Source organism: Lutra lutra, chromosome 7 (assembly GCF_902655055.1).
Source record: "Lutra lutra chromosome 7, mLutLut1.2, whole genome shotgun sequence".
NCBI classification, from domain to species: domain Eukaryota; kingdom Metazoa; phylum Chordata; class Mammalia; order Carnivora; family Mustelidae; genus Lutra; species Lutra lutra.
Window position 1 is genome coordinate 40,324,451 of NC_062284.1, and position 25,269 is coordinate 40,349,719.

At 43.9% G+C, this 25,269-nt stretch overlaps 1 protein-coding gene across 1 annotated transcript in view; it reads right to left on the reverse strand.

Annotated features, from left to right (window-relative positions):
* Positions 1-25,269, reverse strand: part of MYO1E (myosin IE) — a 195,724-nt gene that overhangs the window by 80,675 nt on the left and 89,780 nt on the right. The window contains exons 3-4 of the mRNA XM_047738442.1: positions 24,422-24,511; positions 22,190-22,284 (exon numbers count right to left, since the gene is read on the reverse strand). Coding sequence (XP_047594398.1) covers positions 22,190-22,284; positions 24,422-24,511 — 185 coding nt within the window. The remainder of the gene's footprint in view (positions 1-22,189; positions 22,285-24,421; positions 24,512-25,269) is intronic.

Sequence of the window (25,269 nt, forward strand, 5' to 3'; positions counted from 1 at the left end):
ATGAAAACATGGTTGCAAAATGTAAAGGAAAAAAAAAAAACATTGGGGGAGGAGGGGAAGACTAGAACTACCACAAAATATTTGCAGGGGTTCTGGTAAAGTGAAAGATACCATGGAAGACTCCTTTCAGTTCATTTGATTTCCCCAAGCTTTTAGTAACGCATGTATTACTTTTGTAATTAAAAAATAAATAAATAAAAAGAAACCGTAGGCTCTCTCAGGTTTCAAACCGTGTGCTCTGAAGTGGTGTAAGCAACTTTATTTTAGAAGTTCTAAAATTAAATGATGAGGCAATATTAATCACATCCTGCATAACAAAGACTACCTTCCGTTTGGTGGCCTCACTGCACGGGGAAACCCTTTTGTTAACAGTGTACAGTCTGCTCTTCAAAATCCCCATTCTTCCTTCAAAATCCCCTCCAACTGATGATGACCTCAGCTCACAATGCGCTTAAGTCAGTCCAATTTCTCATCTCTCTATTGGTTGCCTTTGTGTTATCAATGGCTTGGTTACTTAAGACAAGAGGAAACGTCTGCTTAGGGTACAACCAAGCCAGGCGTCTTCTGCTTCAAAAGGACACCGAAATAAATTTGGAAATAATTTCATATGTTGAAAGAAAACAAACAAAAAGATGAAGGTAGCCATCAGAGCAAAACTCAGAACTTGGTGAATTTCCTTGACGTAATACACGTTTAATTAGAGAGATAAAAGGGGAGAATAAGGGAAAAATCCTCTTTGAGGGGCTCTGAGTCCATCAGTGTGACTCATTCACCATCCCAGCACTCAGAGTTCCCAGCTTGCTGGTCATGCGAATAGGGAAACCAAACTGAAATTCCCTAAGACATGGTGGCAAGAAAACCAGCAAGTCTGGGAGGAAATGGCACCCTGTTCGTAGAGGACATGCTTACTCCCAGGCACACGTAGGTATAGCAAATATTTCAGGTCTATGAGGAAATGATCTGTTTAAATGGTCCATGTAATCAAATGATTTTATATGCAAGATCCAGGGTCAAAACATGCACTCTTGGGCGCCTGGGTGGCTCAGTGGGTTAAGCCGCTGCCTTCGGCTCAGGTCATGATCTCAGGGTCCTGGGATCGAGTCCCGCATCGGGCTCTCTGCTCAGCAGGGAGCCTGCTTCCCTCTCTCTCTCTCTCTCTCTGCCTGCCTCTCCATCTACTTGTGATCTCTCTCTGTCAAATAAATAAATAAAATCTTAAAAAAAAAAAACATGCACTCTTGTTCACTTGAAGCACAGGTTTTGTTGACAAATGAAACTCTATTTTGTAATGTTGTAAATAACGTGCACAGTCAAGAATATTGAAAGTCCCAAAGTGCAAAGGTACAACCAACCACTCTAATAATCACACAGGCATGAATAATAACTAGAAAATCACGTGGCAACATACAAAAGACTGTAGCTGAGGTTAATGGCAACATAAGCAGAAGACAATATATCTATAATGTGACCACAACTAGGTAAAACAACACCCCGCTGAGCAGAGAGCCCCACGCGGGCCTCAATCCCAGGACCATGAGATCCTGACCCGAGCCAAAGGCAGATGCTTAATGACTGAGCCACCAAGGCATCCCAAGAAAAAGAAATATTTCTGACTTGCGGCACCTGGGTGGCTCAGTCGGTTGTGTCCGATTCTTGATTTTGGTCAAGGTCATGATGTTGGGGTCATAATATTGGGCCCCACATTGGACTCTACGCTCATAGTGGAGTCTGCTTGAGTAGAGTCTCTCCCTCTGCCCCTCCACCTGTGCTTGTGTGCTCGTTCTCTCTCTCTCTCTCTCTCTCTCCCATAAATAAATAAATAAATAAATAAATCTTTCCAAAAAAGAAATATTTCTGACTAATTGAAGGGCTGATATATATAGATGATTCCTTTTTCTTTGGATGTGATTCCTCTTAATTGCTTAAATTTTTGATAGGTAATTACTTACACATTTCAGATTTTTTTTTGTTGTTGTTAATTTTACCCATTTATTTGACAGAGATCACAATTAGGCAGAGAGGCAGGCAGAGAGAGAGGAGGAGGCAGGCTTCCCGCTGAGCAGAGAGCCCGATGCGTAGCTTGATCCCAGGACCCTGAGATCCTGTTCTGAGCCGAAGACAGAGGCTTTAACCCACTGAGCCATCCAGGCGCCCCATACATTTCAGATTTTTAAAGACAGCATTTCTATTAAAAGTGGAACCACACATCTCTGTGATAATCAACACTGATCAATTTCTTTATTCTTCAGCTTCCTTTATCAGGATGAGTAAACATATTTTCATGTTCAGAATTCCTTGAAGCAAGCTCTGTGTGTCTGTGTGTGTGTGTGTGTGTGTAAGAAAGAGAGAGAAAAGGAAAAGCAACAAAACCTATTAGAATTATGAAATAAAAGTATAGTTATTCCCCCACTGTATCTTTGGTTAATAGTGTGATCAGACATGAATTATTTTATTTCTTTGGTTTGGAAGCAAAAGAACAGAAGAATAATGGAACATAATTCATTTCATGTATTAAAATAAGTATGCCAAGTCCAATAATAGAACATTGACATTCTAGTAATTGTGATATTTTTCAGAAGCTTTAAAATAATTAGTTCTGGCTGAACATTGACTGGAAGTTTCATTTCTTGGTTTCCATTTACAAACACTTTAAAAAAAAGTTCTATTGATCAGAGGCTGATAATTTGCTCAGAATATGGTACAATAATAGAATGTTACATAATTATTTGAAGCTTACAGTATATACAACCATAACTACACTGGTCCTTTGGGGATGGGAAAATATTATTTCTTCCTCTGGACTAAAATGCAAGTTAAAAGAATATAAGGCATCAGACATTATACAGCATGCCTAAAATTATTTGCTTTGCATCTCACAGCAGTTAGGGAATTTGCTTTGCTCATGGTTACAGGAAGTCTTTCTTAATTCAATTGCCTTCACTTAACTTCTAACATGGACAAAAAAATATGCTGCAAGTGTATGTGCTTTATATCAGAAAAATGACCCAGGGGTCCCTAAATCTAGCAGCGTACCAGAACCTCAAAGTACTTTTTAAAGATTATTTATTTATTTATTTGACAGACAGAAATCACAAGTAGGCAGAGAGGCAGGCAGAGAGAGAGGAGGAAGCAGGCTCCCCACTGAGCAGAGAGCCCGATGCGGGGCTCGATCCCAGGACCCTGGGATCATGACCTGAGCCGAAGGCAGAGGCTTTAACCCACTGAGCCACCCAGGTGCCCCTCAAAGTACTTTTTAAATGCCATGTTTGGGCTCCTCTACTGACCTGCCTCCAATCCCAGTCTCCAAGGACAGGACCTAGAAATAAGATTTTTTAACTAACTCCGCAGTTCTTATATAACTGGCTGGGAACCAGCCAAGCAAATTTAAAACAAAGTCAAGACAGACTTCATAGGAAATATCAATTCAAATAGGAAATAATATTCTGTGTGCGTTAGCTATAGAAATGGAAACATATGCTAAAATTTCAAAGAAATGGAAAGAATGTTCTAGGGGGAAAAGCTATTTACAATGGTATATTAATAATTGGATTCCAGGACCACGATTGCTTTTGTGAGTCTGAAAGTTATACCTCACTTAGAAATCAATAGTGTTTTAAATTCACTTCAACTTACTCTAACAAATATAAACACATTCCTATTGTATTTTTCAGCAGATTTCCCGTAGAGTAAGGAGAGTCGATCTTTTCTACTGCTCGAAGATTCGTCAATCTACTCCCATCTCCTCCTTCCTAGTCTCAAAATAATCTGTAATGGTTCTTTTTTTTTTTTTTAAGATTTATTTATTTATTTGAGGAAAAAGAGAGCGCACATGTGTGTAAGCACAAGCCAGGGGAGGGGCAGAGGGAGAGAAACTCAAGTAGACTCTGTGCTGAGTGCAGAGCCCCATGCAGGGCTGGATCCGGGGACCCTGAGATCATGACCTGAACTGAAACCAAGAGTCCGAGGCCCTGACTGAGTCACCCAGGTGCCCCTCTCTAATAGTTCTTACCGCACTAACTACTGTTCCCTGGTAACTGATCAAGTTAATGTCATTGAAATATTGTTTTACCACTTCGGATTTGTTTGCACTTTACAAAAGAGAAACACTTAAAACAGAAATAGGAAGTGCTTTTGTTTACCCTACATGTACTGTCACTCCTCCAGGGGCCAAGCTCTGGGCTGGAGGGGAAAGGGGAAGGGGCTCCAGCCTCGAAGGAGCTCACTGCCTGCTGGGGAAGGGGAGTGCACACGGGCTCCCGGGAAACCGTGTAGAGGGGGCTACGGTTTCATGGACTCCCGGGGGGCGGGCAGGTACCCCTGACTGGACTGCATGTTAAGAAAAGATTCTTAAAGGAAATCACAACTATTTCAAGTCTCAACAAGACGAGTAATAGCCAGGTGGGGCATGTGGGCCCACGTGCAGTCGGACCCACGGGGGAAGGGAGAAGCATGAGTCCCAGCTGGAGACAAAAACCCACTGGGTGCAACTGAAAGGAACTACCACAGGTGAAAGGGACTTGAATGGGAGCTGGAGGGAGAAGGAGAGGGACTGGGAGGGGATGAAAGGTCCATGACAGTGCCTTGGGTATCGGTTTTGAGGAAGGACCAAGGGCTCTGGTCAGCAGCAGTCAGCATTTCTTATTTTATTTTTTTTTTTTAAAGATTTTATTTATTCATTTGACAGAGAGAGATCACAAGTAGGCAGAGAGGCAGGCAGAGAGAGAGGAAGAAGCAGGCTTCTGAGCAGAGAGCCCGATGCGGGGCTCGATCCCAGGACCCTGAGATCATGACCTGAGCCGAAGGCAGCGGCTTAACCCGCTGAGCCACCCAGGCGCCCCAGTATTTCTTATTTTATACAGACCAGACTCTGGTCCTTTCCGCATCATATTCATGAATTTTGCCTTTACCTCTCTTCTGAAGACCAATGGATCTATTACTGACTGAGTGTTTTTCTCTAAATCGACTCAATTTACTTAAATTCATTTTTAAAAGGAACATATATATGACCGCTATAAATAGAAAACCATGACGGCGTACCCCAAAATGGCCACCTTAAAAATAAATACCACAAAAATAAAATAGTTATTTGTGAAAATAATTCAAATTTCTACCAACACAGAATAAACTGTGACATATCCAAAAATGGAATTCTAAGGGGGGGGGGGAGAATCATAGTTTCTCTCTCCCAGTAAATTTCAGGAACTTTAATGTTGTGTGGAAAAAAAAAAGGCAAGCTGCAGAGGAATACATGGAGCTTACATAGTAGGGTTCCATTTACCTCATGTTCAACAGCCCAAAAAGACAGTCAAGAGGTTGGTTACAGAAGCAAATGTAATTACTAACACCATCAAGAAAAGGGAAGGTGATATTTAAAAATCAGGACAGTGGTTACTTCCCTGTGAATTAGGATGGTAAAGGAGCCAAGATGGACTGGAGAAAAGGAGGGTCAGCTCAGAGGATATTCTTTTTCTTTCTTTCTCTCTGACAGAAGCAGGAGCACTGAAATAAAACTAAACATGTGGGGCGCCTGGGTGGCTCAGTTGTTAAGCGTCTGCCTTTGTCATGATACCGGGGTCCTGGGATCAAGCCCCGCATCGGGTTCCCTGCTCAGCTGGGAGAGCCTGCTTCTCTCTCTCCCACTACCCCTGCTTTTGTTCCCTCTCTCGCTGTGTCTCTCTGTTAAATACATAAATAAAAATCTTTAGAAGAATAAAAATTAAAAAAAAATAAGCATGGGATCGTCCTCTGCGTTCACTTTAATGTCACATACACCCTGCATAGCTGGGAAACGCTGCGGTCATCAATGGGAAGCATTGTGGAGCATGGAAGCCAAGCTGGAAGGACACGGCCGGGTTAGAAGGATGTGGAGGATCTAGGGGAGGAGGATGAAGGCCTCCATGAGGGCAGTGCTGGTGGCAAAGATGTAAGAGGGTAAAGTCCTGCCTTATTTGGAAGTAAAATCGGTAGGATTTAGCCAGAGATGGGTTTTGACAGAAGATGGATAAAGAGGAATCAAGAACAACATCTTGGTTTGGGGCCTCAGGAGCTGGCGGATACTGTATCGCTAAGATCAGTGTTTATAAAACCCCCAGGCAGGGTTGGGGTTATTTCATGTGGTTGTAGGAACCCAGAGACTAAGGCTACAGAGCACTGAAGGGCATCTGAGGGGCCACCCAGAGGTGGGGGCCGGTGGGCATTGTGGGCTGGGCCTCAGAGCCACAGGGAGGTTGAGGGGAGCATGGAGGTAATGAATGGAAGAGATGGCTGGCTACTGGGGGACTGAGTCGATTGAGCACATAAATCAGACTGAGCAATAGGGAAATTGAAAATAATGTGAAACAAGACTCTCCTTGTCAGAGAAAGTATTAACAAATCTGAAAAGAAGAAAGAACCCTGAGGGGTTGGATTGGTATTAAAGACATCCATTTTGACTATTAGAAAGAAAGGTAACACAGAAAGTCATAAAGTGTGTGTGTGTGTGTGTGTGTGTGTGTGTGTTTAGTGTATGTATAGTGTGCATAGTGTATATGTACAGATTATAAATAAACAGAAGGGACTAAGCCTTCTTGGAGAAATGGCCAATTCCAAGGCTGGGCCAAGGGAAAATGCAAGCTGAGCCTAGAACACGTAGTAATGTCCAAAAGTAGAGACGTACACTGTCTGATGTGGACATGTCCAGCTCACGAGAGCCAGCTTGAAAGGGCTCCCGCTGATGGAGATCATGACAGTACTGGATTATGATCACTGAGTATAGTCCAAGCGTACTGCCATAATAAAAGATCAATCAAGAACATGCGAGAAGGGAAAACTCTTTCTTATTGTAGAGTGCCAACTAATGAACACAGAAGAAATGATGGAAACAGAGCACCACCATTTGGCAAACGTCATTTAGGTGACAGGTCTGGGCCGAAGTCCTCAGTGGATGCTACAGTGGACGATGGTTTAATGAGGGGCAGGATTCTGCCATAGTCTCAAAACAGGCCCACAAAATGCTAACTTATCCTAAAAGAAAATATGGAGAACTTAATCAGAGGAAACATAGCAGACACGTATGGGCCCAACCAACTGCTCAAGAGCACAGTGTTGTTTCTAAGGAAGTCCTGCTCAGCAGGAATGACCTGAGTCTGGCCAGAAGGAATCACAAGACAGACCCAAGCTGAGGTCAGCCCACTGAGTATAATGCCTGAACTCTTTAAAACTGTAAAGAGCAGGAAATACACATATTGGGTAAACCTTGCAATGTGTCCCCTGAGTGCAATCTGGGGAACTATTCCAAAATGACAGAGTCTGAAGAGATATGTATTCCTGGAAAGAATCCTGGAGCAGAATGGAAAGAGATATTTGGGGGAGAACTGGTAAAATGTAATTGGGGTCTATGGGTTAGGTGGGGCTGGACCATGATCAGTGTACTGATCTGGAGTATTATAACCAGTTAGGTAGGAAAACATTTTGTTTTCAGGAAATACACACTGGAGAGTTTAGGGGTCATGAGTTATCACATCTGCAGCTTGATCTTAAAAGGTTCAGAAAAATATTAACATCACCGGTAATATCAATAACTGTGTCTGTGCGCATATGCTTGGAGGAAGGGGTGGGAGAGAGCATAAATGTGGCCAAATGTTACCAGTTGGGGAGACTAGGTGAAGAAGACAGTTGCTTGAACTATTCTGCCCATTTTTCTGTACAACTAGAATTATTTCAAAATAAATTGTTTAAAACAGTTTAGAGGAAACGTTGCAAATCTGAGGACGCGAAGGAAGAAGTAGATGGAATATCTGGTCACCTGTGTACACGTGAATGTATATATTCTCCCTCTTGTAAGTTGTCTGGATCAGTGGCTAATAGGTATGGTCAGCGGGTAGTTGAAAATGGGAGCCTGACGCACAGGGAAAGGTTCTGGATGAGAATACCAGGATGGGAGCGAGAGGAAGTGGGACTACCAAAGAGAAGCGTGCCTGAGCACAGGCGCACTGGGACCTTGGGGACTGTAGTGGCCACTGGTGGTTCCCACTCAAGGTCTTTTCCCCACCCTCCCCTTCCCTTGCAATTTCCTGACTTGGTTCAGGGATCGTGTCTGGTACACCAGGCAGAGAGAGGCTGGTCCCATGCTCAGAGGAGCCCATCTGTACCTGACCCTCACTCCCAGCAACTCAAGAGTCCATGTGAACAAAGTTGTCCCATTAGACTGAAGGTAGGACTCATGGGAGAGGCTCCTCTCCCCTCTAGGATGTAAGGATGGACGTTACTCTGATTGCCCCTGGTAGCCACTTGCAACCACCCAGGGGAACCAGAACAAATCTTAGGATGTCTGGATGGTGACGCAGAGAGCTGGAAAGAACCCGGGCCCCTGATCATCAATGGACCACCAAGCCACCAGCCCTGAGGTCCCCACGATCTCTCCATGTTCTGTTATATGGGATAATAAATTGCCTTAATTTACAACTGACAGAATGGGAGAAGATATTCGCAAACGACATATTGGATTAGGGGCTAGTATCCAAAATCTATAAAGAACTTATCAAACTCAACACCCAAAGAACAAATAATCCAATCAAGAAATGGGCAGAGGAAATGAACAGACATTTCTGCAAAGAAGACATCCAAATGGCCAACAGACACATGAAAAAGTGCTCCACATCTCAGCATCAAGGAAATACAAATCAAAACCACAATGAGATACCACCACCCACCAGTCAGAATGGCTAAAATTAACCAGTCAGGAAATGACAGATGTTGGCAAGGATACGGAGAAAGGGGAACCCTCCTACACTGTTGGTGGGAATGCAAGCTGGTGCAACCACTCTGGAAAACAGCATGGAGCTTCCTCAAAAAGTTGAAAATAGAGCTACCCTATGACCCAGCAATCGCACTACTGGGTATTTACCCTAAAGATACAAACGCAGTGATCTGAAGAGGCACGTGCATCCGAATGTTTATGGCAGCAATGTCCACAATAGCCAAACTATGGAAAGAACCTAGATGTCCATCAACAGACGAATGGATAAAGAAGATGTGGTATATATATACAATGGAATACTATGCAGCCATCAAAAGAAATGAAATCTTGCCATTTGCAATGATGTGGATGGAACTAGAGGGTATTATGCTTAGCGAAATAAGTCAATCGGAGAAAGACAACTATCATATGATCTCCCTGATATGAGGAAGTAGAGATGCAACATGGGGGGTTTGGGGGTAGAAGAATAAATGAAACAAGATGGGATTGGGAGGGAGACAAACCATAAGAGACTTTTTTTTTTTTTTTTTTTTTTTTTATTTATTTGTCAGAGAGAGAGGAGAGCGAGCGAGCACAGGCAGACAGAATGGCAGGCAGAGGCAGAGGGAGAAGCAGGCTCCCCGCCAAGCAAGGAGCCCGATGTGGGACTCGATCCCAGGACGCTGGGACCATGACCCGAGCCGAAGGCAGCTGCTTAACCAACTGAGCCACCCAGGCGTCCCACCATAAGAGACTCTTAATCTCACAAAACAAACTGAGGGTTGCTGGGGGGAGGGGGATAGGGAGAGGGTGGTGGGGTTATGGACATTGGGGAGGGTATGTGCTATGGTGAGTGTTTGAAGTGTGTAAACCTGGCAATTCACAGACCTGGGGCTAATAATACATTATATGTTGATTTGAAAAATTTAAAAAAAATTGCCTTAATTTCTCAGCCAGGTTGAATTAGATTTTTTGTTGCTGGCAGCTCAAAGAGTGTCAAAAGCAATGGGGACCACTGACATTTAGGGAGCGCTGAGAAAGAAGCTCCCCAAGGAGAACAAGCTGGAAAGGTGGTAGAGGCATAAGGGAAAGGAAAAGGACGAACATAGTGTTCTGGGAACTGAAGGAGCTGGAGGCCGACTGTGTCAACATGGCAGGGGGACTGAGAAGACAATAAAGTTCTGAAATCTTCCGCTGGGACGGATTCTCTCAAACCCTACTTTTAGATATCGGGACATACTAGTATTCAACTTGACTCTTAGTTCAAAAGGTATAACCCAAGGGTAAAAAATACAGTGATAGTTTAAAAAAAAATTTTCTTTCCTGATTCCAGAGTTCAAAAGATGAACATATGTGTGTGTGAGAAATAGTCCAGAAGATGAGAAATAACATCAATTCCTAAGATTTGAAAGGAGTCAACTAGTGGATGGAATCACTGCAGCACTGCACAGGGAGTAAGCAGCTACGGCACGTCAGGGACCGTTGCATAGGCTTAGCATCCATCAATCATCTGACCTGAGTGAGACCTGTGGGGTAGGCGCTCTCTGCCCCATTCTTTGATAAGAAACGCTACACAGTTCGCTCAGGGACACACAGCCAGGGAGCGGCATTGCTAGGAAAGGAGTCTGGCTCTACCACTTCTGATCAAGGCATATATTTAAAATCCTCATACGGGTTAGCTGGTCGGTTAAAATCAACAGTGTTTTGCAAAGTCACTCCATGAATACCACGGTTCATAGCATCATCAAACTTTTCACTACACCGGAGTCTTTACGGATAGACACCTCCCTAATTAGGGCTTCTGCCAAAAACATTGATTATCTCACAGACGGTGGGAAGTGACAAATAATAGCCTGCATCCCTGTGATCACATGTGATCAAGACAGAGAAACACACCAGAGAAGGTTCGGGACAGCCTCGTCCAAAGATTTAATTCACACATTCCCTTCCTGGCAGCCCTCCTGGATCTGGGCAAGAACCAGGTCTGAAGGGAAGCAGCTCTGTGCCCACCTGGGGGATTCCAGGACAGCAGAGAAAGGGGTGATCAGTCACAGCCCGTCCCGACACTGAAAAATAAATCCTAAGGATCGTGCCATAGCTAAGGGTGTAATCACAGACCTGCCAAAGCCACCGAGTGAATGATAAAAATTCACTCTTGAACGTAATGAGGGAAGTGTGAACAAGACAGAGAGCTCTTGTTTCCTCCCAATCAATGTTGTCAAGCAGACACAAAGTTCGCCTACAGTCTGCCAAGAAAACCGGCTCATGGCAGCGCTCTTCTCCGCCCAGGCTGACGCACTAGGAAAAGCCTCAAATGTTTAGTCTGAAGACCAAGTTTGAGCCCCAGCTCAGCTACTTACTTACTAGCTTTGAAATTATTTTCAATGTTATTAGCAGATACTTTACAGCACTCCTTAACAGCTCAAAAACATCCTTGGGAATGCCTGTGTGGCTCACTCAGTTAAGTGTCTGCCTCTGGCTCAGGTCATGATCCCGGGCTCCTGAGATCGAGCCCTGAGTCAGGATCCCTGCTCGGCTGTGGAGTCTGCTTCTCCCTCTCCCTGCACCCCACCCCGCCCCGCCCTGTTCCACTCGTGCTCTCTCTCTCTAATAAATAAAAATAAAATCTTTTAAGAAAACCTGTATTTATGTGTATTTCTTCTTTTGGCTTTCTCTCTATTCTTTTAAGGCATTAATCCTCGTTTTGTAGCTGAAGCGACTGAAGATTGCGGAGGTCACAGACTTCACACAGAACAGAACTGAGTCCACCTTGTGACTCAGCCCCCGAGGTCTTTCTTTCTACTACACCACGTGACCGTGGGTGCTAACAGATGATCACCCAGCTAACCTGACACCTGTTGGCTCAACGCATCAGGGAGACGTGGAAAGAGTATAATAACGGAGTTGAGCAGCCCCGGCTCAGAGTGCGGCTTTGCCGCATTGCAAATGTGAGATGTTTAACACGGTTCCTTTGCTGCTGAGACTCCGTTTCTTGACGTGCAAAGCTGGGGGGCGGGGTGAGAAGTGGGGCAGGAACACCTCATCTGCCGGACTGTCAATGATACAACCGAAAGATGTAGAGACTTAAAGCAAGGACTCCAAAAGGGGGCTACGATTATGATTTGGGATAATATTATTAATTAGCGAGTGAGTCAGGCTTCCTGAATAACATTCTTTGGTGGTAAAGGAATTTCTACCATCACACCAGCTGGAAGGTAAGAGTTGCAGCGAGCTTGGGGGACAGGGCAGATTTGAGGTCGTGCTCTTCAAAGCTCTCAGCCAGAGGGCAGTTCTCAGGCAGACCCCAGCCCTGGGGGTGAGCTGACAGGGTCTCCCAAAGCCTGGCCAGAGGGACAGGGAGCCTCAAAGGCCAAGGCTGCTGGGATAAACAAGAAGTTGGGTGGACCAAAGAAACAGAAGCTCCAATGCTAATAATAAAAGGTTCCTGGGGCGCCTGGGTGGCTCAGTGGGTTAAGCCTCTGCCTTCGGCTCAGGTCATGATCTCAGGGTCCTGGGATCGAGCCCCACATCGGGCTCCCTGCTCAGCGGGGAGCCTGCTTCCTCCTCTCTCTCTGCCTGCCTCTCTGCCTGCTTGTGATCTCTGTCAACTAAATAAATAAAATCTTTTAAAAAAAATTTAAAAAAAATAATAAAAGGTTCCTGAAATACATCAAAGACAGGAAGGTAGCTTGAGAATCCATGAGACACTTGATGGCGCAGACACAGAGAACAGAGACGGGACACAAGCCAAATATTAGAGGGGCTCTGATTTTTTTTTTTTTTAATCTTTTCATCTTTAACCTTTACTACTCCAAAGCTTAGGGATTCCAAATCCAAAATGTCTTTTTTGAAGCAGATAATTCAGAAATCTTAGACCCAATCATGACAGCTATCTCCTTTTCCTCTATGAAGGTTTTCATATTCAGTCACCCAATGCTAGGGACATATCTTCAAGCTATCTCTCAGGTCTTTATTTATTCCTAAAACAATATTTACTTGGCACGGATTCAGGATGCCACCTGTCAAGACTTTACAAACTGGTGTTGGACACATTAAGGACAGAATGCCCTAGTCTTTGGAAAACAAATGCAGCAGAATATTTCAAAGCAAAAAATAAAATTAGGAACTGCCCCCAATGCAATGCTTTCAAATTGACAACATAGTTTTAAAACAAGCCAGGATGGCAAGAGCTGGCGGGGGCCAAAGGGATAGGAATTCATTTTTTTTTTTTTAAGATTTTATTTATTTTTTGACAGGCAGAGATCACAAGTAGGCAGAGGCAGGCCGAGACGGGGAAGCAGGCTCCCTGCTGAGCAGAGAGCCCGACTCGGGGCTCGATCCCAGGACCCTGGCCGAAGGCAGAGGCCCCAACCCACCGAGCCACCCAGGCACCCCAGGAATTCATTTTTGATAGCAGCAATACAACTGCCACATACATGTTCTTCACAGCCCCTTAGGTCCCCACAGAGGTCACCAGGCATGGGCCCCAGAAACACTGCCGAGCTCTTATCTGGAAATATAGACGGTAAAGAATACACAAAAACCTGCTGGTTCTCCCTCCCCTTTTACCACACGATTTACCTCTTACCACCTAACTATTTTATTTTTTAAAAAGATTTTATTTATTTATTTGAGAGGGAGAGAGAGAGAGACAGAAAGAGAAAGAGAGAGAGCACGCATGAGCAGGGGGAGGGAGAATCAGACTCCCCACTGAGCAAGGAGTCCAACTCGGAACTAGATCCCAGGACCCTGAGATCATGACCTGAGCCCAAGGCAGATGCTTAACCAACTGAGCCACCCAGTTTCCCTGACACAATTATTTTATTAAATAGATTGGCAATGATGTCTCTGGGAGATCCAAAGGCATCACATATGTAGTTCTATAACACAAACCCAAATTCTGCATTTTGTAGCATGGAAGACAGATGAGCTAAGTGGACATGGGTTGCCATGTAATGGACTCACAGGTGTCTACTTGTGTCTTCAGGAGCTCATCATCGTCAATGACACTGACGGAGCTCGAGTGGTTGTGTTTACCTGTTGGTACTGTCCAGTGTCAGTCCCCATGACAGTGCCCATCCTGATGTCACACATCCTGATGTCACACATCAGTTTCCTCTTCACCTTCCCAGCTCAGGTCAGGGCCTCATAACCTCCCCAGTTACCCGCATGCTCCCAAGATCTCACCTCTTTTCTACGCATAGACTTCCTTTTGTCAACCAGCCTTTTGTGCATTGTGTCCCTGCACAGGCTTACCCCAGATCACCCAGCCTGTCATTCAAGGAGGGACTTGTCACCCAATCACACTTACCTCCCGGCAGGGCTACACAAATGCTACGTGGCTAAGATACAGAAACAGAAGTAAAACTGGCCCGCAAGTAATTTACGAGGACAACGTGTCAATAGAAACTAACAACCACACTGATATCCTCCTCACTTTCTCCCCATCACACAGTGTGGGTTCCAGAGGCTCTCAAGCCATTCATGTTTTCTTCCTCCTACACATCTGGTGGGGAGGGCTCAAATCAATTTCCAGCATCTCCATGACACCTTTGCTAACTGTTCTAGTCCAAAGTGATCTCCCCCTCACTTAAACACAAATAGCACTTAGAGCTTCTTTCAAGTGTTTCGGTTTCAGAAGCATCATGAAATAAACATTTATTGTGTATACTGGAGAAACCCAGAAGCCTGACACCAGTTTCTAGTCATCAAGGATTGAAAAGCTACTTAAAATAAGCACATGCAAATTAAATAATCATGATACTAACTAGGTGAAAATGAGGGCTATATGAGGCGCTACTGAAATTCAGGAAATGGAGAGATCACTGGCTTGAGGTTGATGAGAAAGGCTGGAGGAGGTGAGGAGGGGCTGGGAGAACTACCCAGGCAAGGACTTGGAGGCAGAAGTGAACCTGACCCATTAGAGGGCAAACAAACAAATAAACAAACAAACACCCAGCAATTTGGTTAGAACAGTAGAAAATAAAGTGGGAGGTGTCCCAAGTTAGGGACTTCGGTCTCTACTAGAGCTACGGACTTTGGACCCTACTAGGCAATGGAGAGCCACTGAGATATTTTGGCAGAAGTGAACAGTTTAAATGACAACATTAAAGGACAACAGTTTGAAAGCATTCATCTAGCAACCATGGTTGGAAAAGAGAGAGTTGGTGAAGGAGTATATTCAGGGGTAAGATAAAAAGAACCATCACGAATTTGTGAAATTTGAGATGCTGCATGTCACATAGATGGGATTATTACACTGATAACTTGTGCTTCAGGCAGGAGCTGCTAAACTTTTTCTCATAAAGGCCCAGGTACGGTCTCCATCACTACCCGGCTGCGACAGTGTAGCACAGAGGCAGTCAAAAATAATATGGACACAGATGGCTAACACTTTGTTCCAGTGAGATTTTATTCACAAAAACATGCAATAGGCCATAGTTTTTGAACCTGCAGGTTAGGAAAAAGGCCTACACTGGAGATCCAAGCTCTCTCATTTCCCACAATTGGGGTTCTTTCTCAGGTCGGCCCATGGGCTGTTGGAGAAGACTCGGGGAACACCTAAGGCGAATCCCGGGTGTTTATTCATGACTAGGAGTTGACCTGATGGATGGCAGGGGCTGGCAGGCGAGTGCGGGTTACTAAAAGGGGGTTGACCTACATGGGAGTCGGGGAAGGAAAATAAACAGCAGAAATGCTGGGTGTCCCCCAGGCAAATAGACCACGGAGGAGAAGAACACCCTATTTCACTGTCTCCAGACAGAGGCAGGGGCCATGATCTGATGGCAGGAGCCAATGTGATAATCCCCCTGCCCAGAACTCCACCCTAAAATGGGAATATGGCTCCCCTTGTGGACTCTGTTCCAGGGAAATAATTAACTGAGCTGTCCAGGGCAGAATCCTCCTTATAAAATCATGCTTGGAAGTCTAGTTCACTCTCGTCCGTGCTGTGCTTGGCCACAGTCAGCCTCTCCGAGGCTGCCCCAGTGCAGCTATTTTGACAAGTCCAGTCTATAAATGTTTGTAAAACTCAGGACCGAAGCTTGGATGGAGGCCTGAACTTGAGAAAGCACCTGTCTTCTTCCTTGAGTTCTTTCTTCTTTAATATGATGGTTTTTTTAAAAAAGATTTTATTTATTTTTTTGACAGACAGAGATCACAAGTAGGCAGAGAGGCAGGCAGAGAGAGAGAGAGGAGGAAGCAGGCTCCCTGCTGAGCAGAGAGCCCGATGCGGGGCTTGATTCCAGGACCCTGGGATCATGACCTGAGCCGAAGGCAGAGGCTTTAACCCACTGAGCCACTTAGACGCCCCAAGTTCTTTCTTCTTAAATTCAATCTGCTAAGCTGATTTCTAGTCCTGGAATAGTCAGCTGCCAATCCATCCTGTCACCATATCCACCTCTTAGGAAAACATAAGCAATCCTGGGAGGAAACTGATAATACCGCCTTTATGTGCTGCCATCCTCCCCTCTAAAGAGTGTCATACCTGGGAACTTGGGAGGGGAAGGTCTAAAAGTACATGGGAGAGATGAGGCCATCATTAATTTTTTATTTCCTAATGAGATGATCCTAAAAACTCCCAGTCTGTCTTACCAGCCGTGGCAGAAGTCCTTAATATAAGGAGCGGGCTTCTCTTCCAGCCCCCAGGACAATGGGTTTGTATTCTGTTCCCAAATGCATTCGGGCAAGCAGCATTCCACTCAGTCCCCAACTCTCCCAGCGCCAGTGGCTGCAATGGCTTGCGAACTTGGGTGTGTCTACGGAAAACAGCATTTCCCTGCTCTCTCTTCCCTCCAGCATTACTTGGAAGAAAGAGTTCCAAAACCGGGAGAGACCTCAGAGGTCATCTGGTCAATCAGTTCACCCATCGAAGAAGAAACTGAGGCCCAGACAAGTGTTGGGTTTGCTGCCCAGGATCCCCGTGCTAGGGAGAAGGAACCACAGCATCTCAGAGACAGCAAAACGACTTTCTCAAAGCAGATAAACCACAGCTCTTGGGCAGTAAGGAATTAACACAAAGAGAGGTCTGGCTTTTGCCTTCTGCCTCAGGAAGAATCTCTAGGGGCCTGGAATGTCTTGCGGGATTCGAGTGCCTCTGTTTGCCTGGGGGCTTTCGGGAACAGTGATTAATGTAAGGGCTTTGGAAAGCATCATATAAGTACTGACCCCTGGAGGAACTAGAGACCATAGGCATTAGCCTGAAATCATGGGGGCTGAGAGGATGAGGGGGGTGGGGGGGGGTAGGGGTGGGGGGCAGTACAGGAGTGAGTCCAGATTAAAACTCTGCACAACAAAGGTTCGGGTAAACTTCCCTGGGTGGCAAGGCTACGTGGCCAACTCACACATCATAACTGGAACGAGGTAACACCATCCATGACTCCAGCGGGAGAGGATGACCAGAAGCTTCCCATTTGGACCCCTCCCAGACCTTCTTTGGTCTGGTTCTGATGCGTATCCTTTTGCCATAATAAAACTGTAACCGCAAGCACAGCACTTTTTTAAGCTCAGTGAGCCAATCTGATAAATTATTGAACCCAAGGTGGTGGTGGGAACCCTTGAACTTGGATCCAGCTAGTCATAAGTGAGGGTGCCCTGGGAACCCCCAAACTTGTAGCCGGGGTCTGAAGGGCAAGTGGCCTTCAGCAGGACTGTGCCTTAACCTGTGAAGCGTGGCCCAAGTCTGGGTAGTTAGTTCAGGAGCCAAAGCAGAAATTTGTTCTACCTTCTCCTGAATTAATAGCACAGCCGCCACCCCAGAAACCCTTGGGGCCAGTCTTCAAGTCTTTGCCACCTGAACAGTGGAAGGATTCTAGAAAAGGCACATATCCCGCTTCCGTGCCCACACACCTGCAGTGACGGTGAGGGGGATTTTGAGTGGGAGAGTTTGGGTTGGGTTCCTGAAGCATCTTCCAGTCTCGTGAAGCTCAGGCAACAAGACCATTCCCTTCTTTCTCATCTCATTAGAGTCCCAGAAGGAAGGATAAAGGACACGGGAGTGTGTCAGAAAACTCACCCTATACTCTCTCCTTCAGCTCCGGTCAAGAAAACACCTCCCACCTAATCCACTGGTCAGTGACCTCCACCTGGGGTTACACAGAAGCATTTCTTCCTAAACAATAACTCATCAGCACCTAAGAATCCCTTCCAAAGGGGCTTGACCTGCATCTAATTAAGTATGTAGATCTAACTTCCAATTTACAGAAAAGACAGTCAAAGGAATTAGTGTAATGAGACCATCAGGGAGCAATAAGACAAATCTAGAAGGTGTGTCTACACGGAATCGGGATCTTTCTCTTTACCAAGTCAACATCGTGAAAATACAATGGTGGGAGTAGGGAAACTATGGTAGGATTTAAAAAAAAAAAAAGGAAAGGAAAAAAGAAAGATTCACGACCATTGGGGGAGAAAAAGGCGGGGGGCGCCTGGGTGGCTCAGGCGGTTAATCGACTCTCGGTTTCAGCTCACTCTCGATCTCAGGGTCAGGGGATCGAGCCCCACATCAGGCTCCGCACTCATGGGGAGTCTGCTGGAGATTGATTCTCTGACCCAGCCCCTCCCCACCCTTGCGTGCACTCACGCTCTTGCTCTCTCTCTCTCTCAAATAAATTAATTAATTAAAAAAAAGATTCATGACCACATGCAACTAGTGTTCCTTGATTTACGTAAGCCAGCAGGTAAGGACATGTTTGTAACAATTAGAGAAATTTGAATGTGGACTGCTTATTTTTAGACGATATTAAATTACGACTAATTATTTAGTTGTGATAATGGTCCTGGTGCTAAGAAAGAAAAAAAAAATTAAGATTTTATTTATTTATTTAAGAGAGAGGGAAAGAGAGGGATAGAGAAACTGAACTGGACTCCACCCTCAGCTTGGAGCCCACTGCGGGGGTCGATCCCTGATCGTAAGATGAGGACATGAGCTTAAACCAAGAGTCAGAGCACCTAACCGACTGAGCCACCCAGGCACCCCAGAAAGGAAATGTTTTTATTTTCCAGAGATACGTATGGAAGTATTTAGAGGCAAAATGTCACAAAGTCTATATTTACCTTGAAATACCTGAAATCTGTATTTACCTTGAAAGGCTTCAGTGTTCTTGCTTTGTAGCTTTGACTTTGGAATCATATAAATGTTTTATATAATTATAAAACAAAATTAAAATTAAAAATTGTAAACCCCTACAATCCAAAATAAAATAAATGAACCTAAGTTTTAGGTTGGGTTGGCACAAATGACACAGAAAAGGATTATTTTAAGGGACTTTTAAGACCCAATATTTTATTTTATTTTATTATTTTTTAAGATTTTATTTATTTGACAGACAGAGATTACAAGTAGGCAGAGAGGCAGGCAGAGAGAGAGAGGAAGAGAAGCAGGCTTCCCGCTGAGTGGAGAGCCCGATGCGGGGCTCAATCCCAGGACCCTGGGATCATTACCTGAGCCGAAGGCATAGGCTTTAACCCACTGAGCCACCCAGGCGCCCCAAGACCCAATATTTTAACTGTACATTCTATGGACAAAAGAATAACAAATTTTAAAGTGAACTCAGTAGTGCTATTAATAATATTGCTAGTTATTTTAAAGCATTAACAAAACTTATTTGCTTTATCTATTATATATGTTTATTCATTTATATTTGTACTTTTTGCACACACAGTTTAAAGCAATTACCTGTGATAATGTCATCAGGAACCAAGATTTTCAGCATAAGAAAAATGGGGAACAGGGCACCTGGGTGGCTCAGTTGGTTAGGTGTCTGACTCTGGGTTTCAGCTCAGGTCAGGATCTCATGGGTGGTGGGACTGAGCCCAGAGTTGAGTTCTACGCTCAGTGGGGAGTCTGCTTGAGATTCTATCCCTCTGCCCCTCCCCCCACTTGCATGTAATGGTCTCTAAAATAGATAGATCTAAAAAAAAAAAGAAAGAAAAATGGGGTGCAAATATAGATATCAAAGAAGCAAACACCCTATAATTTTTTTTTAACTAGAGCTTGACTTTATTTATCTATTTATTTTCAGTGTTCTAAGATTTGTTGTTTATGCACCACACCCAGTGCTCCATACAATATGTGCCTCCTTAATACCCACCACCGGGCTCACCTAACCCCCCACCCCCCCCATAATCTTAAAAATGAACTGGAAATTCTCAGTATGTACTCATGTTTTTCTTAAAAAAGTTCACTTTTTTTGGCCTTTTAACATTCTTAGTGACTAGACTGGTGGTCTCTAAGGCCCATTTCCCAGTAAAATGAACTTTTTGGTGACATGTCTGACTCCAGGGCTCAGCAGAAAATGCACAAGAGAGCCTGTACCTTTTATTCGTCTTTTTTTTTTTTTTTTTTTTTGAAGCAATCTTTACCCCCAACACGGGGCTAGAACTCAAAACCCCGAGATCAAGAGCCACATGCTCCACCCACTGAGCCAGCCAAGTGTCCTAAGAGCCTGACATCTTTTTTTTTTTTTTAAAGATTTTATTTATTTATTTGACAGAGAAAGATCATAAGTAGGCAGAGAGGCAGGCAGAGGTGGTGGTGGGGAGGAAGCAGGCCCCCTGACGAGCAGAGAGTCCGATGAGGGGCTCGATCCCAGGACCCTGGGATCATGACCCGAGCCGAAGGCAGAGGCTTTAACTCACTGAGCCACCCAGGCGCCCCAGAGCCTGACATCTTAACTAAGGAAACCATCAAAGTCTATTGGGGTCACGTCAAAGGGACTTAGGAGCCAATACAAATGGCTCTCAATGGCCGAAGATAGGACCATTTGAGCCCCAAAGAAAAATCATCACGTAAGTAAACAGGTAACATATTTAAAACCCATTTGTTTGGAAAGACGCTGAAAAAAAACCAAAAACAAAAACAGTTTACTCTGGGAGGTTGCTAAGGGCATCAATTCATTGCTTCAAAAGTTGGTAAGTAAAGGCAACAAATCAAGCCTTATATCTAGTTTTCCCCACATAAATTGTATTTTAAGTAACCCAATAAAAGAATTCCAAGTAATAAATGTAGAAGGAATGACAGAATTAGAAAACAAATATTTTTCAACCACTAACTAAACCATGACGTGAAATGAGAATTTATATTGGATGGACCCAATGGTTGTCTGAACAGCACACCAAAAGGCCAATAGGCCCTAAGTGCACAGCATCACGGATGAAACATTTCTGCCAAAATAGTAAATCCAAACCTGATCAAACTTTTAGATCTAATGACAAATTTATAGGAAATCCAGGGAACAGTGCAATGTTACACAGTACATAACCAGCTAATCCCAGACTGTGGAAAATTCTGCAGAACAAATAACTTTTTCTTTAACAAACAAGAGCCAAGTAAACAAAAAGAATCAGAGAAAATAGTTAATGATCAAGAGTCCTGAGACACAAACATCTAAGGGCTCTGTGTGAGCCTTGTTGGGAGCCTGAGTGAAAACAAGACATGGAATTTGGATACGGGTAACACTAGATAACTTTAAAAGGATTATTCATTTTTCAGGTATGGTAAGAACGATCATTGAGAGGCACATCCTAATTCAGTGACAAAGTGAAATGATTCTCGACCTGGGATTTGCTTTAAATAACCAAGTAGGGGCAGGACAGAAGGACCAGAGCATTGGCCAAGAGAGTAAGATCTGCATAAGCTTAGAAACAGATCCACAGGAGTGTATTATAATATATATTATATACATATATAATATATAATTATAATTCTCTTTCTCATCTTTGTTTGTAAATACCCAGAGCTTAAAATTCTTCAAAAGCACTTCAGTTAAAAAAAGGGAAGAACTAAAAAGAGGAATGCAAATATGACAGAATGTGAATCGCCGTTGAGTTCTAAGTGATGGGAATATGGATGCGTCTGTTTTCCATATGTTTGAAAATGTTCATCATAATAAACAAAATCGTGAAAGCACTTAAACCCAGCAAAGACTCAGAGTTGGCTCAGGTTGGAAGGATTCTGAGATGCAGCCACAGACACCTAAGCCTGGTGTTTGCCAGGGATGCCCTCAGTAGATTAAAAGCGAACAACAAAGGATACTGAAAAAGTTTGAACTTGAACTACGAAATTATTAAGGAAAGGAAAAAGAGGGACTTAGGGAAAAGGACTCCTGCTGACAAAATAGAGAAGCACACTTCATGTATTCCTGACATAAAAGATCTCCAGTTCAGAGTGAAGCCAGTGGTCAAGTGGGAGGGGAGATATTTCAGGACGCTAGTTCAGGCAGGCTAGCACTATGTGCCCTCGAGCCTTACTGCCTCCCACGACAGAAGTATAAACCATAACCCGAGGGAAGCAAAATCTTTTACAACTTAGAGTTATAAAATAAACCAAGACAAAGCAGACAGCCTGCTCGTTTCTTGGGTACATCAATCAGCTTCTGACCCCAGCACCTATAGAAAAAAAACAGCATTCCTTGACCGTGAACGTGAACTCCACCAGGGTCTCACGCCTTCTACTCTGAAGAAGGCTCTTTCCCATACCTGATGATGACACACTGGTTCTCTCTGTCAATGATCATGTTTCTGAACATATTATCTGCCAGAGCATAGATATGTGGTGGGTTTTCATACTGTGCCTAGAGAAGCAAAAAAAACAAAAGCAAAACCATGGTCAGAGAGAGTGACACGTCACATTTTTTTCTCGGTCTTAGCAATGGATTTGCCCCTGTACAGTTCCAATCTGAAGGCTTGTATAACACAGGAATTCATAAGCTTGCCTAGGTCCTCAGGAGTTTACACCTAAGAAATGAAGACGGGACCGGAAAGGACTCCTCCGTCAGCAAAGCTGTGATTCAGCCTTCAGATGGGAAGATGTCTTCAGGTAACTCTGGCACCACACCCTTCCTCCCAACACGCCTCGCCGATCACATTCCATTTCTAAATGTTTCTGAAGACATCCGGGCAACAAGTCTTACGAGAGGCCTACTAAAAACCTGGATCTGACTTTTACTGGAATTCTAAAGTCCTACATAACTTTTTTCTAAGAGGTAAGTCGGAGATGCTGGAAGCCCAGAAGAAATGGGAAGCCCAGAAGGAATGAAGGGTCACCATCCAAGAATGAGGAGAAAACCCAAACATTTTCCCTAAGAAGAGGGCAAGAGGGGTAGTAGTTCTTTAAAGGGATAAACTGATTTGACCAGTTTGTTTCACCTCATTGGGGAGGAAAAAAAAAAAAATCCTACCACACCAAGATATCCTCCTGAGGCTTTAGACTCATGGGCTGGCTTAGCTATGAGCTACTCCCGAATACAAATTCACCAGTAAATTCACTGTGTCAGGACGATTTCGCTCCCCACTTTCCTCAGCTTCTTGAGATTTAACATCACTACCTCAAAAATCACTCAAAAGAAAAATAGTTCATGTGCTATGATTCTGAAGAAAGATGTTGCCTTACATTTAAGACTAACTCACATCAGAGAGGGAAGAGCATGGCAGATACAGTGAGAAGACATTTGGACTCTGTCACCCTAAACTGGTCCCAGCTCTCAAGTAGGGATAATATTGTCCTACACTCAAAAGAGCTGTGTACTTAACTTCTCTGAGCCTTACTCTCCTCATCTGTGAAATGGGGCTGGACGGTAACACACAGTCAGCACCCAGGGCTGTTTAATGACTGTGGTGATGGAACACAGTACTTAGCATTCAGTAAACACCGATTTTACAACTCTTACCATTAGCAGCTAAGAATAAATATATCTTTTAAAATTCCGGGGCATTTCTTTAAAGAGAACTTTTTAAGAGATAAAGAATCCAAAAGGGACTCGTGTAACAACAGTTTTCAGAGGATGGGAGAGAAACGACATGAATGCACAGCACTCCCATCCACCCCGCCTTGGCCTTGGCCATCATTGAGAATGCCGAGCCAGCTCCAAGCCTGCTGCTCCGGGGGGCCGCTGCTCAGGACGCCAGGGCAGGGCCCAGCCTCTGCTGACAGAGTGTCCCTTGTGCCGGGCTCCCATAAAGGCAGCATTATCAAAGGTCTTTCGCGTGGCAGCCTCCTTGGGCTCCAGCTACCAGCACCATTCATCCGGCAACAATGGGCTGGGCTCTTGCTCTGGGTAAATTGCCTTCCACTTCAACTGATGAATTTGTGTGGGCTCTCTTTTGTTTGTTTTCCAGGGGTCAGGATTAATGAACGCTCTCGTGCTTCTGCTGCAGAGGAGAGAAGGGGAAAGAGGCAGGGAAGGGGTGGCCTGGGGATGTCAGGAAATATAGTCATCAGATTTACAGTTTCTGTTTTTATCAGACAACTGAAATGGCTACGGAGCTGGATCTGAATAGGGACCAGAGTGACATTAATAAAGAAGTCACGAAAAAATTCATTTTTCAGGTTCCATGCAGAGCCATAGCTAACTAAGGTTCTGATTTGGAGGGAATGGTTCTATTGCCCTATTTATTCTTTTACCTGTTAACTGATTTTTCAGTCCTTAGAATTCTGTGGCCTGTGTGGAAGGAGGGAGCCCTGCCTCCCCCACCAAACTGTAGGTCTTACATCCTATTTGACTAATTTTGTATACAATATTCCTATATTAGATAGTCCTATGCTTTTTAGAGCAGCACATCATTAAAAAACAAACGATGTCACCCACTTGAGCTTCCCCAATAAATAATTCACAGTAAGAAAATGCAAATGTATTGCCAACTTCAAGAAAAATTACTTATGCATCATAAAAGCCCCAAACACTACAGTAATTTATGTGGCATATAACTTACCGCTCCTTGGTACATTTCAATTTCCTTTTCCCCAAAATACGGCATCTGCTTGAAAGGGTTGACTGAGATTAATACGGATCCTATGTATGTCTGAATTTATATCCAGTTAAGGTCCAGCATTAATCTTCATAGCTACACATTTTTCAAATTAAGTAACCAGATGTTATCAAGAATTCATAATGACTGTTCAAACAAAAAGCTCAGATACTTGTTTTCTAAAAGATTACAAATAAAGACAAGAGCAATTACCAACTGGCTCAGGTTTTGTTCCTTTCCAGGAAGAGTAATGAGCTTAATTACCAAGGTGCTCCAAAAAGAAATCATTATTTTAAATTATCTGAAGCACATCCTTTTAAGACTGGTGACATGTATGGCTAAGAAAACACAAAACAACACAAAACAGAACTGACCTAGGAGTGAAAAGAGCAGTTATCATTCCTTTGTTCAAATACCATTTTTTCCCTGCAAACTTTCATATCTTTTAGGTAGACTAAAAATGTACTCACTTACTCATTTAACAAACAGAGGGATACAAGACGAACTGAACAGTCCTACTCCTTAGAAGCTATGGGGAACGGAGTTTTATCTGTAAGACATTATTTGGAGCAGAAAATCACAAACCCACACAGGTCAGGCGTAGGGGAAGAAGGTATTATTTCTGCATGGGGAATCCAGGAAAGCTAATCAGAAGAGAAAGAATTTATACCAAGTCTTAACTGTTTTATAAACACATTTTAATATACCCCAACAGATGAAGTATTATTATAACATTAAAAAGTCTCCATTTATTCAGTAATCGACTAGCTTGAATGGGGTGTCCACAACATGCCAGGCACGGTTCTGGATGC